The following is an 18,033-nucleotide window of genomic DNA, read 5'->3' as shown; positions in this document are numbered from 1 at the left end:
ATTATACTTACTCTGCTTCATTTTCAGATTCAGAGAATGTTACATTATTGCATTATAACTTGGAACCATGTTGCTAGATATTTAAGACACAAGTTAAAAATCTTTAGCAGACGAAATCTTTTTTTTCCAATTTTATGGCTCAATTATTAATATTTAGACCTGTTTTTCTTTATACAGCCTTTGGTATCATCTTGTATCATTACATTTTACACAATGTTCTATTTGCTTTTTATGGCTAGGAATAAAAATAGGCACAAGGTTCCATTTTGTTACAGTGGTTGGAATTGGTAAATACTTTGAAAACCTCAGTAAAAGCTCTGCTTCTTGGCAGGAGATCATTCCCCAGATGAGGAAATGTGTGACTATGGACAAGCAGCCCTTGGGAGATGGCAACAATTCCTCTACATTAGACTGTATATCCAAGTTATCCTTTATCTTCCAGCTGCGGAAATCTGAGTCCATGATGTAATGCTAATCATGAACAAATCAGCCAGAACTACGAGGTTTTTAGGGTCCCCTGCTGTAAAACAAAGGACAGCAATTTGGAAAGACCGTTCAAAACCGTTTTGTTCTGCCTTCAAAATTGCAGATGCATAGTTTATTAAAGACAGACGGGAGGGCCGGGGGTTGTTTCAGCGATCAGCGATTTATTTTAAATCTACTTTTTTCCTCCTATTTACTGTCTGCTAATGCTAAGGACACACTCTTGAACCGTTAAGTCGCTTACGAAGCGTACTTCCGGGTCACTGCCTAGCCAGGTCTTCGGTCATGCGAGCAGAACACGCCCGGCCGCTAGACTTCTCTTTCTTCCCTTTGCAAAACGAAACGGGCCGGAACGTGTTCACGTGATGCGAGTGACGTCAGCCCCAGCCAGGTCGCGTGACCGACACCCAACCTGCCCAGCAGCCGCCCCCGCCCCCGCCCCCGCCCCCGCCCCCGCCCCCGCCGCCCGGGCCGGAGATCTCGCGAGAAGCCGCCTTACTATCAGAACTTCCTGAGCTTACGCGGGAGTTACTCTGAAGGGAGGGTGTGGCTCGCTCGCTCGCTCGCTCGCTCGGGGAGTGTTTGCTTTCATTCTAGCCTTCGGCAAAGGCTGAAGCGAAGGCCTGGGGCGGGGGTTGTCTGTCAAGAGTTTGAGCGACCCGGCCTGGAGAACGGCGCGGGGGCACGTGGGCAGTGAGGTGCAGTCGCCTCACACGTGAAACGTGGCGCACGGCGGGCAGCGCCCCTCGCTAAGCCGGCTGCGGGCGGCGGCGCGGCTTCTGCAGGCCGGGCCCGGAGTCCCCGGGGGCTGTGGGAGGCCGGGACCCCGGGCGGGACGCGGCCGATTGCCCACCTCCGGCCCCCGCGGTGTCGACCCCGAGCGGAGCCGAGCGGACGCGGCCGCGCACGTCGCCCTCCCCCCGGGGGCACCCCCCGGCCGGCCCGCGGCTCGCCCCGCGTCGTTCCGCCGCATCCAGCCCCAGTGTCGGCAGCCGCCTGACCGCGAGGTCACCTGGGCGGCTCGCCGTGTCGCCTCACTCGCCTAAACCCTCGCCGGGCTGCTCGTTCGTACATCCTCCGCCCCCCCCGCCCCCCCCGCCCCCCGACGGGTGTGCGCGAGCGTGAGACCCGGGGCGGAGAGCGAGGTCCGCGAAGGCGCGGGGCTGGGAGTCGCTAGAGGGAGGTGTGGGACCGGCGAGGAGGGGGCTCCGCGGAGGGAGCGCGGGGGAGGGGAGGGGAGGCGAGGGGAGGAGGCGGAGGCCCAGGCCCGCGGAGGGCCGCCCGGGCTTCGCCCCATCCGAGCGCTCTTCCTCTCGCCGCGCAGCCGCGCAGCCTCGCAGCGGAGCGGCGCGGGCCCCAGGGGCAGCGCCAGGCAGCCGAGGCGCCCGCGGGAGGCAGGCGGGCCCCGGGCGCGCACGCTCGGCCGAGCCCCGGCGCGCCCCGCGCCCCCCGCGCCCCCCGCGCCCGCTGACAGCTGCAGCTGGGCTCGCGCTGTCCGCTCCCAGCTCCTCGGCCTCCGCCCCCTCGGGCTCCCTCCCCTCCAGCCCGGTGCGGCTAGTTTCGCAACTGCTCGCCTCTCGCCCCGTGCCCGGCTGTTTTCCATTTCCCGGCCCCTTCTTCCCGAGTACTTCGCCCCCGGCATTTGGGGGAGAGGGGCTGGGAAGGGGCGGGTGGAGCGTCCCGCGGAGAAGGAAGCACGGGCCGGAGGAGGAGGAGGAGGAGGAGGAGGAAGAGAATCGGCGGGCCGTGGGGAGGAGACCCCACGCCACCCTTTCTGGTCATCTCCCCTCGCGCCCCGCCCCTGCGCACACTCCCTCCCGGGCGAGCTACTTTCGGACGAGGAAAGTGAGGGCGGCCCTGGGTGGCAGCGCCGCGGGGCCAGTCCCGGGGAAGCCGCGCGTCTGTTGGAGTCGCGTCCGCCGGCTCTCCCAGCCAGGGGCATAGCCCGCACCGAGAGGATGGCTTCGACCGCAACCTGCACCAGGTTCACGGACGAGTATCAGCTTTTCGAGGAGCTCGGAAAGTAAGCGCCTTTGCCCGCGTCCGCACGTCCCCTTCCCAGCAGAGGGGCGGGTAGCGTTCCCCGACCCACCGGCCTCCCGCGCGGGGCGAGGGAGCTGGGGAGACCCGAGGAGTGGGAGGAGGGCCAGTGGCGTGGCCGGCTCTGAGCAAGGTGCTGCTCTAGCAAGAGGAGGGGGACCGAGACTGGAAAAGACCCTCCACCCCGCTTGTGTGGCCCATTCCGATAATCCTCAACCCACCTTCTCCCGCCCACCCCCCCCCACCCCAACCCTCTTGCACTAGAGACTTAGTGGATTTACGGTCCCTGCAGTTGTAGCTGTCATCCTGAGAAGTGTGCGAGCGTGCGTGTGTGTGTGTGTGTGTGTGTGGAGAGAAAACAAGAACCCGTGTAAAATGCAACATAGATCGTGTTTTCTGTAAATAGAGATGCCTCCTGGTTAGCCGGCGTGTCGCCCGTACGACCCACGTACGAACGAGAACTCCCTGCCACAGACGGTGCCATATTTATTGATGCCGAAAGTTCAACTTGGCGTGGAGTCTATTTCACGTCCAGTAGTTGTTCTGTCCAGGAAGAGGGTCACCAAAGGAACTCGACCCCCTGCCCCATATCCACTACCCTTTGCACCTAGATTATTCGCTCATCATCATCCTTCCTAGGATTTACGTGTACATCTTCGCATTCTCTGGGAGGATTTATTTATACAGGCGACGGAAAAGACCTGGAGACCGAGAGAAAGCTTGCCAAGGGTAGCCTAGCGTCCTATAAAAACGACCTCCCACGCCCCGACTGGCGGAACTCCTCGGAGAATTTAAGGAAGGGGACCAGAGACCTCCTGAGGACCTGTGTGCTTAGGGACCCAGGGGCCAAACCGTGAATGTTGGTTTATGTAGCATCCCACCCAAACCCTATTCCTCTATCGCTAGTGCCGACTATTACTTACGAAAGGGGTGCGTTTATGTGTATGTATGTATGTATGTTTTATACAATTGAATTCAAGAAACTGTAATTATCTTTTAAACGTAATGACAAGTATATCCTTACATATTTATATGTTGTCTGCTGTTAAAACATGGAGACTATGTCGGAAGAGCAGCTTAATTCAAATCTCACCCTTCCCCCAGCTCAAAAGAGGGCACAGAGAAATCACCGTATCAGGACTTATTAAACCACACAAATGTTCCCAAGATTTCTATTTTAGTGAAAACAATCGCCATATTTACTTGGAGCCACATTAATTTTTTTTTTCTAATAAATAGGCAGCAGATTTTTGCTGCTCCTCCTCAGCCATGCTCTTTGCAGGTTTTTTTTTTTTTTTTTCTCCCTTCTCAGAGCATTTGGTACTATGTGAGTGTGAATTGTAAAATGTTTTCAAATTTCCTGGGCAAACAAGAGCCGTCATAATTGGCAGTTTCTTTCATTATGTTGATTAATAATGTGTGCTCCCAGTTAAATAAAATTTACTTTTATTCTTCAACATTAAAGAAGGCTTGGGTTCCCAGGAAGAATCGTTCATTTTCTGATATTACTGTAGCGCATTGATATTTTACAAATCACTAAATGCAGTAAAAATGCTCAGATTGCTGTGATTTTTAATAGGATATCAGAGCTGATTATATTGATGACATGCTAATTATTGGTTTTCAGGGGGGCTTTCTCAGTGGTGAGAAGATGTATGAAAATCCCTACTGGACAAGAATATGCTGCCAAAATTATCAACACCAAAAAGCTTTCTGCTAGGGGTGGGTATTTTCAACCACATAATACAGTATATGTTAATTATGTATTTGTCATGTTGATTGTTCTGTTGTCTGTAAATATATAGTTATAATTGAACTGTAGACTTAGGTGTCCTCTTACATTTTTGCAGTTACTTCCTTCTTGAATGCCTCTTGGTATGTATAGTTTAAAAGTTAAGTGAAGACATAGAATTTTAACAACAAATTATTAAATCATTCCAACTGTCCTGTGAGCAGCAGCATATGTAACTATTTTACAGCAAATAAGTTGTCCCTTAGTGCGTCTTGCTTTTAGCTCTGCTGTGAAACAACTTTCAGAAATACCCTGGAATGGAAAAATGTCTCACAACTGTCATTATTCTCTTTTGCTTTTAAGAGGAAAAATAGGTCATAGCTCAGTTGAATCATATTTCAATTGTAGTTACACTTGAACTTAATTTATCAAGGTATATTTAACAGTAATAGCTTTGGGAGGAAAAAATTTATCATTGCTATATTCTAGGAAGTTCAGCTTGATTTTGAGGTTTCCGTGTGTGCAGTCCAGACCTATACTGGGTCTTCCGCATTAAGGCTTCTCGCCGACTCCTGTAATGTATTTTACACATGCTTTATAGCCACGGAGATAATTCCTATCATAAAATAGCTGTTGACATACGCAAAAAAAAAAAAAAAAAAAAACCAAAAAAAAAAAAAAACAAACCTTGAAGGGGCCTCACTGCATTCTTTTGTTGAACGCATGCAAAAGTACTTACACTGAAATGTTAGGCATTCTAATTATTGTGAGCACGTGTCTAATGTATTTCCATGGGAATTTATGGTTTAATGGAATTTAAATGGAATTAAAATGAACAAAATGCCACAATATAAGCCATTTTAGTGACCTGGTTTATTTTAAGTAATGAGAGAGGAAATTCTATTAGGGTTAGTTTGCCTCATTTCAATTTGTCTTCTAAAAAGTGCTGCTTCCTAGGATCCTTGTGTTTGGTCTCTGCCATGATTTTTTAAAAACTTTTCCTCTCTCTGTTACAGATTCTACTTTTAACATATGCTTGAGGTTTAGATTGGCATTTCAGTTCATTTATTTGAATCAGAGAGATTTTGTTGTGATTTCCTTCATCTGATTTTAACGGTCTTCCTAGGGACATCTATGTGCTAAAGTAACCAGTACCATAGCTTCACAGCTTGAGAACTAATGAGAAGCACGTCATCCTTGATTACACTCCCCTATCCCTCTTCTCTCCACAGGAAGGTTTTTAACAGTCAAAATGAGTTGCTAAACTGTAAATGACATTTTAGTTTTTAAAAAAGAAAAAAAAAGTGTATAATTCTGTCAGGGCTTATATGTTTTCTTTCCCTACACTAGGTACTTTTGGCGAGAGTAGGTAGTAGTTCTTTTGGAGGCGTTATACCACCTGTCCCAAATCTCTTAGTGGCTTTAAATTTTCTTTCAAAACAAATCAGTCTCATGCTTCACTTCTACTGATTTTCTTAATTAGTGTTATCCCTCTTCATCTACCCTGCTTCATACTCCCTATATCAGAATGGCAAATACAGTTTCTGCTCACATTTTATTTTTCTTCTGACTCCAGTCTGTGGAGGATAAGTCTTCTCTAACTTGATGGGATTCCTTCTTCCTGCCAGTGTTTCTCACCTGCTCATACTCCACTTTAAAGAACAATCTACATCCCAAACCACTTTGCCCCATCTGGATTTAATGATTCCAATTACGTTTAGGAAAAGTAGGGTGAAGTACTAAAAGACCTCTCCCTCTCCAGTTTTCTTGTGACTTTGGGCAAATTTCTTAACCTGCCTACGTTAAACCCTTCTGAGGAGTGAGGTGGTACAGAAGCAGGTGTTGGAATAAATGCCCTGGGTTTAAATTCTGATTTCCCTATTAATTGTAATCTTGGGGCAAGATTACGTGTTTTTGATGAGCCTTTGTTTACTCATCCATAAAATGGACTAATAATGTAACCCTTTTATAGGGTTTGTGAGGAGTAAATTAATATAGTACAGAACGCCACCTGCTACATAATACGTATTCAATGAATATTAGCTGTTATTATTATCTCTTGGGTCGTAATGATCAGATGGGATTACTAACATGAAAGAATGTGAAAATTATGAATCCAGGGGCAGCCTTGATTTAGCCGTGAGAATGCAATTTGAATCTTGACTTTACTACTTAATGTGTAAATTTGGATTAGTCACTTATCTTTTCTTGATCTCAGGTTCTTCATCAACAAAATGGGGGAAGAGTACTCATAGGGTATCCTGGGTGGTTTTGCGGATTCAGTGAATTTTACGAGAATCATTTCTTAATTGCAAAGTGCTGAGTCAATTTTACTATTACTGCTCACCTGTAAAATATTATAGTACTTCAAAATGTTCAGTTTATTTTATCACCACAACTAGAGCTACTTATAGCATATTTATACTTTTGAATTTGTACACTTGTTTAAAGTTGTATTATTAAGTATATTAAGTTGTAAACTCTTAATGAAGTGCTTTCAGTTTTTAATATAACATTTCACAGCATTGTGTATATAGGAAGAGTTCAGTATGGAGTGACTAGGATCAAATGGTTTGTGAAGGAGTTAAATACTTGTTCTTAGGCAAAAACTAAGCAAATCCTAGGGATGCCTGGGTGGCTTAGCGGGTTGAGTGCCTGCCTTAGGCCCAGGATGTGATCCTGCAGACCCAGGATCCAGGAGTCCCACATCGGGCTCCCTGCAGGGAGCCTGCTTCTCCTGCTTATGTCTCTGCCTCTCTCTCTCTCTCTCTCTCATGAATAAATAAGTAAAATCTTAAAAAAAAAAAAAAAAAAAAAAACAAGCAAATACTAGATGTAATCAATAAGGTAGTGTATTAACATATGCTTTAAAATATGAACGTTAAAAGCACTCCCTTCTCAGAATATAATAATCCTTAAAATGACCTTTCTAGAAAAATTTAAGGTGATACATTTAAAGGGAAATTAGAATGATATGTAAGTTAGCATACTTTTCCCCCTCGTAACATACTGATTTTTTTTTCTTTCAGCTGCGCATAGCAGTTTTTGTGGAGCATATAATTTTTTTGTACAAATTTTTGTTTGTATAATTTAAAATGCTGTGCCTTTGTAAATCCAAGCTTTAAACCTGTTTGTTTTAAAGACCAGCCAGGTCCTCCAACTCAAATAGTATTCTTTAAATGTAACATTACAACTGAAAAAGAAAGGCTATTGTCAATACATATAAGACCATGAGGGATTGCTAAAAAATTTGGCTATATTCCTGCACAAATTTGCACATCCAACTATACTGTCACCCAGGCATTTTTCTGTGCCTAGATGTTAATGGATTTCCAGTACAGTTTCAGTTGCATTTCCTCTCAGCTGTTAGTCACACAAACCATATTTGGGAGACTCAGTCTGTTGAAGAATTTCTTCCCTATTGCTTTAGCACATGCATGCACAGAGCATTCATCATATGGTACTGATCAGATAGATTAAGTACACTGATACATAATTTGGCTTGTTTTAAAAATAGTATAGAAAAGTTTCAGATGGCTTGTATTTCATATGAAATTTCTCTCAAGTTTTTTTGTTAGGATTAGGTATGCTTAAATGGTGGTTACTGATGATAGAATTTTATCCTATTTTTACCATGGGAAGTAGAAATTATATCATTTTGGTCCTAGACAATTAGGTTGGTATTTAACAAATGCTAATTTGCCCTGCAGTTCTGAGATTTTTTTGATTTTTGACATGTTTATAACTGTAACATATTGTCAGGTTGTGTGAAGTTCATGAAAAGTTGTGATTGCAGTTCAGAATCCGGTGGACTGATGGTTTTGATGGCAGATGTCTTTAGAAATAGTATTTGTGATTTCACATTTTAAAGACTCTTTGGTAAATGATTTTTTTTAAAGATCGTAATGTCTTCTTGATATTCATTTTCCAGTGTAATTTTTGATCATTATAAACCACTTTCTATGACATGGGGTCTGATATGCCACAAGTCATTGTATTTGTAAAATGTAAACTACAATAGAAGCTTGAAATAGTATACTTTTATAAGTGTATTTTAACTTCACTCCCTTGGAATTTAAAAAGGGATTTCAGGGGATCCCTGGGTGGCTCAGCGGTTTGGCGCCTGCCTTTGGCCCAGGACGCGATCCTGGAGTCCCGGGATCAAGTCCTGCGTCGGGCTCCCGACATGGAGCCTGCTTCTCCCTCTCCCTCTGCCTGTGTCTCTGCCTCTTGCTCTCTTTATTGTCTATCATGAATAAATAAATAAATCTTAAAAAAAAATAAAAAGGGATTTCATTTTATATTTCTATAATACTTCACAGATACAACACAAGTCATTTGCATTATTTGATTTTTACTAGTTTTGTTATTCCCAAGTTGATGATCTTAGTAGACTGAATCAGGACTTTATAAAACTGCTTGATCATGTACCCCAAATTAGTTCCCAGCTTTGAAATCAATGTTGCATGTATGTCCTTAAGTAGTCTTTTTTATTTTATAATAGAGATGTCAACAACCAACTCTTGCTACTTGTTTTCTTCTTCGACACCCAGGCAATAAAGCAATTACTGCAATTTTTCAGCCTTATGGTTACTTGTCTTAAATTGAAAGCAGAACCGAGATGTTATAGATGAGTCAGATTGTTGTGATTAAACATTATTGATTTGGCGATTTGGAACCAATTGGGTGAATTAATATTTTTTGAAAGTTTATTGGTTTGAGCAATGTTTAAGAAAAAATTAGTAAATTGTTTATTTTTGTATATGGAATTTCTACAGCTTCTTAATTATTGGGTCCCAAAGTGGCGTGTATCAATTTTAACATTTAGTGTCCTTTAGTTACATTTAGTTGTATTTGCATTCTTACAAATGTTTTGATATTGCATATCTATTTTCCTCTTTTGGTGAGTGAGAATATTATTGATGTTCAAATTGGCTAGGAGATAAAAATGTATATCTGCATTTCTAGGAAATAATAAAAATCTTTTTCTGTGTTCCAACATCATTAACATAGGCAAATTTAATAAAGAATATGGTTGTCAGGTACCTCACTGTGATATTAATAACTAGTGTCAACCTCTACCCAACTGATTATGAAGTAGGAGTTGAACACCTGGAGAACCTTCATTGTTTATACAATTAGATTAATACTTTTCATTTCCTTGAAATACTGAATCAACTTCATATAAAAATTAAAATTTAGGGGCAGCCCGGGTGGCTCAATGGTTTAGCGCTGCCTTCAGTCCAGGGCCTGATCCTGGAGACCTGGGATCGAGTCCCACATCGTGCTCCCTGCATAGAGCCTGCTTCTCCCTCTGCCTCTGCCTGCCTGTCTCTCTCTCTCTGTGTCTCTCATGAATATATAAATAAAATCTAAAAAGGAAAATTTAGTAGTAAATTTTAATGGGCCCTTTTAAAGTTAATAATCATGAGTTGTTATAGAGCACATACTGGGATTGTGTTGGGCATTTAACTTCATTTGTTAACTAGAATTTAATTTTTAAAAGTCTTTTTCCTGGGGCAATATGGAGGCTGACCAACTCCTAGTGCCTCTAGGGTTGAGTTGGTTTTTTTTTTTTTTTTTTAGACCTCTGTCTCTCTTCATTTATTAGGGTATGGTGTACACAATGTTTTTTTATTATTGGCAATTAATGATTGTTTTGTAAATTGCAGTGCTATACATTAAGTGGAGTCTTAGCAATATTTTTTTTCTCTAAAACACAGTACCTCTCGGGCAGCCCAGTGGCTCAGCGGTTTAGTGCTGCCTTTGGCCTGGGGTGGTCCTGGAGACGCAGGATCTAGTCCCACGTCAGGCTCCCTGCATGGATTCTGCTTCTCCCTCTGCCTGTGTCTCTGCCTCTCTCTCTCTCTCTGTCTCTCTGTCTCTCTGTGTGTCTTTCATGAATAAATAAATAAAAATCTTAAAAAAAAACAACACACAGTACCTCTGTAGTAATTTACATTTCATATTACTTGATAGATTACTAAGCATGTTCAATTATGTGGCCTTATTTTATATATTTTTATTTAATAGTAAATGAGTACAATGGGCAGAGTGTTAGGAAAAGTAAGTCTACACAAATAGTTATCATAGAAGACATAAATGGTATAAGTTGCTAACATGAATAAAATGTTATTGATTTTTTTCAAAGGTAAAAATTATTTCTGCCTGGAGAGATGAAGGAAGCCTTTTATATAATATGGATTTAAATAAATTATTAAAACTATAATGCAGATAGGGCTCAAGGACCAAAATCTAAATAAACAATTTGGAGAGATTATTCAAAATAGTTTACCTGATTATGATTAAGTTTGTTGCAACTCTCAGTATATGGTAAATTTGCTGCAACTCTCATTATAAAGTTATTTTTAGATAAAATAATTAAGTGTAGCAGGATACTTTTTTAGATGACAAAATTCCTGATTCCAGTTAAGATAGGCCATGAACTCACCTTAAGAAGTATTGTTCTACCATGAACTGTTTCTTTCTCTAATATGGGGAAACTGTTAGGTTTGGAGACGAGAGAAAGGGGAGAGGACAGCTTTGCTTGTTGTTTGGTTTTGATTTTAAATAGCTTCACTGTCATAATTATACACAATCACAGAACAGTATCATAATTGATTCTCTTAGTCGAACCCCTTTTGTAACTACTATAGTCTCCTTAACTTCTTAGACCTTTATTGCTACCCAACTCGGCAATGATAAAATCATAGGAATGTTAATAGCTATTATTTAAAGAGAACCTTCTCAGTGACTAGTGTATACTTACAAAACACTTTGTTTTATTTAAATAGTTTACTCCATTTTTAAATAAAGGAAACTGAGGCTCTAAGTTACTAAAATCCTAAATATTAGTAAGTGGTAGAGTCCGTATTTCAACTCATTTTTCTCTGACTCTGAATTCTGGCTCTTTCTACTATCACATCCCATTGATTGCTGTTAGAACTTATCTTAACCTTTCTATGCTTATCTATATGTGCTTGACTGATCTCACTAAACTTCAGGGTCTTTCATAAATAGGAATATGTCCCTTAAGGGTAGGGAAGGCAAATAATTTGGAATTTATTTAGTAACAGGAAATTATTTTCTTCCTATTTCTTTTTGAAGCAATTTTATTAATAACATTGTCTACACATTGAAATAAAGCAAGAGTAAGTTATATAAAACTACTTATTAAAGGTAAATATCGTAAGTAGATTTTTATTCTGTATTATAGAGAAGTTGTAGAGTTGAGCTATGCCATATCATGGCACTAGGGTTTAAACTAAAATTTGATATTTTGGTTAAGAAATACTTCTGTGATTTTTGGAGACTGTGTTCTGATGACTTGAATTTCTGCTGAAGTGTATTCATTAGAAAACCAGGTACAAACTCTACTCATCCCTGGGGACTCAGTACTTTCTTCCTTCTATGAATGGTGCCATAATTTTTCTGGACTTTCAGGCATGCTTGATTTTCTTTCTTTTCTTTAATCCATCTTACCATTTTCCATCTCTTTCTTTTTCACCAGTCTAACTTGAGCTGTTTTTTCTTGCTTCAGCTTTTTTAAACAGCTTCCTAAACAGGTTTTCCAGCTGACAGTTACCATGTCTCCTTCCTATTCATTTATTCAGCTCATCATTAGACCTTTCAGTACTCATTGTCCTGGGCATCTTGATAAATTGCAGGGGTACGGAGGTGAAAAATAGAGATCTGCTGGCAAGTGTTTTGTGGTCTATTAGTGTGGCTGATAGCCTGGCATGTACAGTATAGTTTTTGAGGACTATAGTAGAGATTTACACAAGGCTTTTGTGTAGATACAGGCTGGAGGAGATTGTTATCACAGATTTCTTGAAGAGATAAATGCATGAGATTGTGTTTTTGAATGGCAATTGAGCCTGGTAGAAGAGAGAAATGGTTGTCCAAGCGAAGTAAGCAGTCTGTTCAAAGGAAGGGAGACAGTTCTGGCTCCACCCTCCAGAAGAAATGAGTACACCTAGTGCTGTTGAAATCCTTCTGTAAGACTCTGTTCAGGTGCTGCCGCCTCTATGATGCCATCTCTCACTTATTCTCCACCCTTTGTTCCTTCTCTAGGCCCAAGTGATTCTTTTCATCCTCCTTTGAATAGCTTTTTCCATGTTTCTTAAGCAGCTGATCATTTCTCCTTTTGTATTTTAGTTATATATGTTGTAGCTTTCAAATATCTTGTGGACATTTTTAAGCTTATCTTTGAATCTGTGCCTGGCACAGTAATTATAGTATTGAAGATACTTGTGTTTGTTGGAGTGGACAAATGAGTAAGCAAATAAGAGAGAATCTTAGATATATGATTAACAGAGACTTCTTGCAGATAAAGTAAGTGAAAATTGAGCTGAGGCTTCATGTCAAATGGAATGCACTATATCAAATTTTTAATTCATAAATTATTTCATTAGTTCCTTGATATTATGCTTTGTTGGAAAGAGTTTTGTATAATTTCGTAAGTTTTTGAACAACTATGTGTAAATTCTTACTGCTATTTTTTACCATGTAATTGTAAAGTGGCTTGATAATAAGGAGTAACATTTTCCTGGTATGTGTGTCCATTAGTCTGTTAATAATGCCAGACTCATGCTATCATCACATAATTTTAAATGTTTAGCTTTTTAAGTTTTTATCCATTTTCCAGAGGTGCTTACTTTTTGACTTATTTTTTAATGAAGCTCATTTTAAAAAGCACTTTGGTGATACTTTGTATAGTTTTGGATGCACAAATTGTGTTTATTGATTTTTTTTAGTGAAGGCTGTTAGAGGCCAACTGTTAAAACTGCTGTGTCTGTCAATTCAGAAACTTGGTAAAAGGACTAGAAAATGTGCTTGTTTCAGTACTGGAAATCCCTTAGAATAATATAAGCTTTAAAGCACTTATTTCTTTATTAGGGGTCTCACAATTCTGTAATTTTAGCAAACATCATATATGTATGTATACATATATGTATATATATGCATATATTCACACACATTTTAAGAAAATATACTTTTTTCATAAAAACATGCAAATCACTTATATATAATCATGGTGGCAAAAGTGATTTGTGAAATTAGTTCAGCTGAGCATTTTGGCCATTTTGTAGAAGTTTTATACACGATGAATCCTTTAGTAAAGCAAATTGTATGTGTTTTTATATTAAAGGTTATATTAGTATTTTTAGGTACAGGGAGAATTGTATATTTTGGACATATCTCTGAAATAAATTTTTAATCATCACCAATTTGTATAAGTACAGTAAAAATTGTATCATAAAAATACATATGCTAATTATGCAATCTGGAGAAATACAGAAAAATAGAAAACAACATATTCATAGCTCACTCAGTTTTCCCAGTCACTGGTGGGGTTTCTTTTTTTAAATTGGAGAATACTAGACACTAAAATGTATACTATTGTGTTCTGCATTTTTGCTTAGTATTTTAAAATTTTCCTGTTACTACAAATCGTTTGAATTCTTAATAACTGAATTATACCCCACTGAGTAAAATATTAGTGTATTTAATATTGGTTTGAAAAAATTTTTGCCTTCTAAAAATTTTTGCCTTTTGCTATGATAACTGACAAAACAGTAAACATTTTTTTGTAATACTTTTTCATATTTCTGATTCTTAGGAAATATTCATAAAGGAGAATTAATGGGTTAGAAGATGTAATATTATCAAAATTTTTGATGCATTATTGCCAGATTGCATTCTGCAAGTTTAGTACATTTCCACCAATGACCATTTAATTATGCTACTGAAAGTGAATTTTGGGGAGCATGATTCTAAATTTCAGTTACTCACCTTCTTCCAGACTCTCTGCTAAGTGTGGATAAACAAAGTACAAAGGGTAAGGTTCTTCATCTCAAGGTGAAGTACATGTGGAATCGAAGTAAATTACCATACCAATTGATAAGTGTCACAGTGGAAGTGTTTACTCATTCTGGGGTGTAAGGACCTAACTATTGGGTTGGTGAAAGATAAGGGGAAGGCTTCCTAGAGTGGTTGATATTGAACTGGGTTTTGGAAATAACCAGTTTTGAATGAAAGATGGCAGAAAAAGATAACAAATTTAATAGGAAATTATTTAAATTAATTAAATAATGAATCATTGAATAATGATGAGAATAATGAAATTTGAGTCATTTGGGTGGCTCAGGTGGTTAAGGGTCTGACTCTTGATTTTTGGCTCAAGTCATGATCTCAGGGTCCTGGGATTGAACCCTAGGTTGGGCTCCATGCTCAGGGTGGAGTCTGCTTGAGAGTCTCTTTCTGCTCCTCCTGCTGCTCATGTTTATGTCTAGAATAAATAAAATCTTTCAATAAAAAAAATCATGGGAAGCAAAGTAATCAGGAAGTGTCAATAAGGAGCAAACTTAAAAGAAGATACATACTTTTTTACCCAGAGTGACTGACTTGTGTATAAATTTTCACAAAAGCTTGTAAAAACTGATGAAAAGAGATGGAAAGTTTTTGTTTTACAGTGAATTATTGAGTACAGCAAGATCTGTTGGAAGGATTTAATAAGGTGGGATTGTAGGATTTTACAGCCCTGAGTCATTAGGGATGAATAGCTGTTAAGAGAGGAATAGCATCTTCTTATCAACCTCCCATTTTGTTTTATTTAGCTCTGGGGCAATACAAAAAAAAAAAAAGTGACTAACTGGAAGATAAAGGAGAATTGTTAAAAGTTTTTTTTTTTCCTTAAATCAACCAATATTATGAAAGTGCCCTAGGGAATCCCATTGGTGTTTATAAACAAGAAAAGCTAGATAGTCTGTGCAGTGACAATATTAGATTAATGACTATTGCAAAAATTGTAGGTTTCTGTTCAAAACCAAAAGATGTTTAATATTCCCCATCTGCATTTCCAGTGTCTAGATTAATACCTGGTACCTTTCGCAGATATCTATTGAATAAAATGAATGAATGCATGACTCCCAAACTGCATCATTTTATGATTAATGAATACACATTTAGAGACCCAGAACTTTTAGCAGTAAGATTTGTATACATTATTCCCAACTATTGTCTTTTCAAAAATTTTTTAAGGAAAGCTCACAATTGTACAGTTAGATTAATTCTGTGATATAACTTAACACAAGTTGGTGGTTGGAAAATAATCATTTATTCCCATCATTAAATAATGGATAAATATCTCATTCATTGTTTAGAAGATAACTTCAATTTAGAGATTTAACCTCCCTAAGTTCAGCCATGCAATATGTTTTTTTCTTTTTAAAAGGATCTTATAGCTGTAAAATAAAAATATATGATTTATCCAGTTAATATTAAGGACTATAGAAATCAAAGGAGGAAGAAATATTCTTTCTCTCTCTCTCTCTGAAATATATAAAATTCATGGTAGAATTTTTTGGAGTTCAGATGGGAACTTTGTTGAGCAGAAAATCTTCTATTGAATTCAAAAGCAGTGATTCAGGGTTGGTATAACCATTAGAATGCAGGTTGGAAAAAATTCTAGTTCCAGATTGCAAGCAAAAATTTCAAGGTCAGTCAACTCCTTTTCTCTTGAATATAGATCTCCTGATTTCAGGGTATTTTTCTTTCTAGGAGAATTGGAGAGGACAAAGAAAAAGCTGTGAAAGAGAAAAGTTTTGCCTCTTGTAAATAGGATAGAGGCTTACTTTTCTCTAATATTTATATGATCTGGAAATAATTTTCAGAAAAAACGTTTGGATTGACTGCTTCCTATGCATCTCTATGTTCAGAAAAAGGGAAAACAACTTTGTTAACTTTAAGTTTGAAGGAAAAAATTATATTTTATACTGCCAAAGATCCAATTACTGGATTACCTGTAGCTTTGTATCCTTCATTTAATCCTGGTAATTGTAGCGTCTATATTCTGCCAATGACATAATAAAGAGAAGGACTTAAGGCATGAACAGGGATGGTTAAATGATCATTGGGATAATTGATCTTTTAAAATAGAAATAATTTTTAAAAATTTAGTTCATATTTACTGAGCTTTTGTAAACTTCATTAGGTAGGAAACTTTAAGAGGTATATTTTGAATAATCCAAATGAATAAATCCAAATTTAGAAGGACCAACGTTAGAAATATTCCATGAACACCCACAAGGTCAGTTTTAAAAATAGCACTTAGCTTTGAGAGGATAATTTCTCCTCACCCTACATGTAAAATGTTTTATTAAGACCTTCAGTAACAAGCTTTGAAAAGAAAAAAGTTTTGAGGAAGGGGAGTGTGAAATAAGTCTTTTTGAAAAATTCTTGTATTTAGCATCTTTCATTCTTAGGATCTTAAGACATTCCCTACAATCTCCTACTTTTGCAGTGTTGATGAGGGACATTCAGGGATTCTTGTGCCCAGTGCTATAAGGCCTGCCATCCCCAAGTGGCATGTTGCAGCTGTTTCATGGGACACATCACATTTCCTCCAAAGCCAGGGAATGGAGGAGGCGGTATTACTCAGCTGAAGGAACATAGGAGCAGAGAGATTTAGGGAGTAAGGAGTTGATTACCTAATTTGGAATTTGGTTAAGTCTCTGAGTTAGAACATTTTTGTAGAAATAAGGCTACTGTCTTTAAAACATTTGATATCCTGCTTTCTCTCCTAGAAAATAAACTCTGCCTCACTTTTCATCTGTGTTACTATGTATCTTTGGAAGTTTAATGGTGAGGAATATGCTGGTTAATATGTACAGTTGTTGAGAGAAGAAAGCAAGGTTAGCATTTTCTTTAAAGGACAACAGAAGAGAACCGTTTGTATTATTTTTGGGCAAAGAAAGCTGTAAGGGACATGGAAATAATGCAACATGGTCAAAGAACTCATAGCTTGGTTTGGAGAATAGGAGAAACACATAATTTTACAAGAGATAAAGAGGAGTAGCAGAAGAATGTAGTATGATGATTCAGTGTGCCTAAATGACCTATAGTTGTGGAAACAAAAGTAATATCGAGGAAGTAGAAGTTTAGATGGGTGGATAGAAGGAAGGAAGAAGAACAAAGACCCGGGGATGCAGGAAGTCGCATAACATTCTGGCAAGAACCAAAAATACCTGTTTGGGCAGAAGTAATCTATGGGAAATCAGGAAAAAAAGCTTTGGGGCACCTGTATGGCGCAGTCGGTTAAGTGCCTGCCTGACTCTTGGTTTCAGCTCAAGTCATGATCTCCGGGTCATAATCTCTGGGTTGTAATTTCAGGGTTTTAAGATCAGGCTCTGATGTAGGGCTCTGCACTCTGGGGGGGGGTTCTGCTTAAGACTCTCTTTTCCCTTTCCTCTGCCCTTCCCCTTTGTGTGCATGCTCACTTTCTTATTCTCTAAAATCTTTTAAAATAAAGCTTAAAAGCATGTAAAGTGTTTGATTGCTAAGTTGAGAATATTGTCTTAAATATAGTGAAGACACGTTAAAGAGGGCATCTAGGACCTTGGCAGCAGTGAATAAGCAGGTTGGATTGGCAAAGAGTGTGAGATACTGAGTTCTGAAACCTTAAGATATGAAAGGATAAGGAAGAGTGAGGACACAAGGATAACTGAGGTTTGAAGTTCGAATAATGGAGAACGTTGTAATTTTCATATAACAAATTAAGTCAGAATCATTTGATCTTGATAAAAATGATGAATTGACGTGTATGTGTCTGATGTACAAGCAAAATATCTAAAAGACCATTAAACATTGGGTGTGATCTTTGAGAAAGGGTCCCAGAAAGCGGGGCAATATATTGTATAGGTTAAGAGCATTGGCTCTGAAATCCAATTGCTAGGGTTCAAGACCTGGTTCTAAAACTTCCTAGTCCTTGTGATCTG

The 18,033-nt window shown here is 39.4% G+C and overlaps 1 protein-coding gene across 23 annotated transcripts in view; it reads left to right on the top strand.

Annotated features, from left to right (window-relative positions):
* Positions 1 to 1,942: 1,942 nt before the first annotated feature.
* Positions 1,943 to 18,033, top strand: part of CAMK2D (calcium/calmodulin dependent protein kinase II delta) — a 309,843-nt gene continuing 293,752 nt past the window's right edge. For 6 of the 23 annotated variants that reach the window (XM_072810441.1, XM_072810449.1, XM_072810437.1 and 3 more), the window contains exons 1-2: positions 1,947 to 2,506; positions 4,151 to 4,245. In XM_072810441.1, coding sequence (XP_072666542.1) covers positions 2,442 to 2,506; positions 4,151 to 4,245 — 160 coding nt within the window. In that variant the 5' untranslated portion in view covers positions 1,947 to 2,441. Of the gene's footprint in view, positions 2,507 to 4,150; positions 4,246 to 18,033 lie in introns of all 23 variants that reach the window. The other 17 variants (XM_072810456.1, XM_072810454.1, XM_072810445.1 and 14 more) reach the window with 6 other exon arrangements.

This window comes from Canis lupus, chromosome 33, assembly GCF_048164855.1.
Source record: "Canis lupus baileyi chromosome 33, mCanLup2.hap1, whole genome shotgun sequence".
In the NCBI taxonomy this organism is placed as follows: Eukaryota; Metazoa; Chordata; class Mammalia; order Carnivora; family Canidae; genus Canis; species Canis lupus.
Note: the sequence above shows the minus strand (reverse complement) of the source record. Positions and strands in the feature narration are given on the sequence as shown.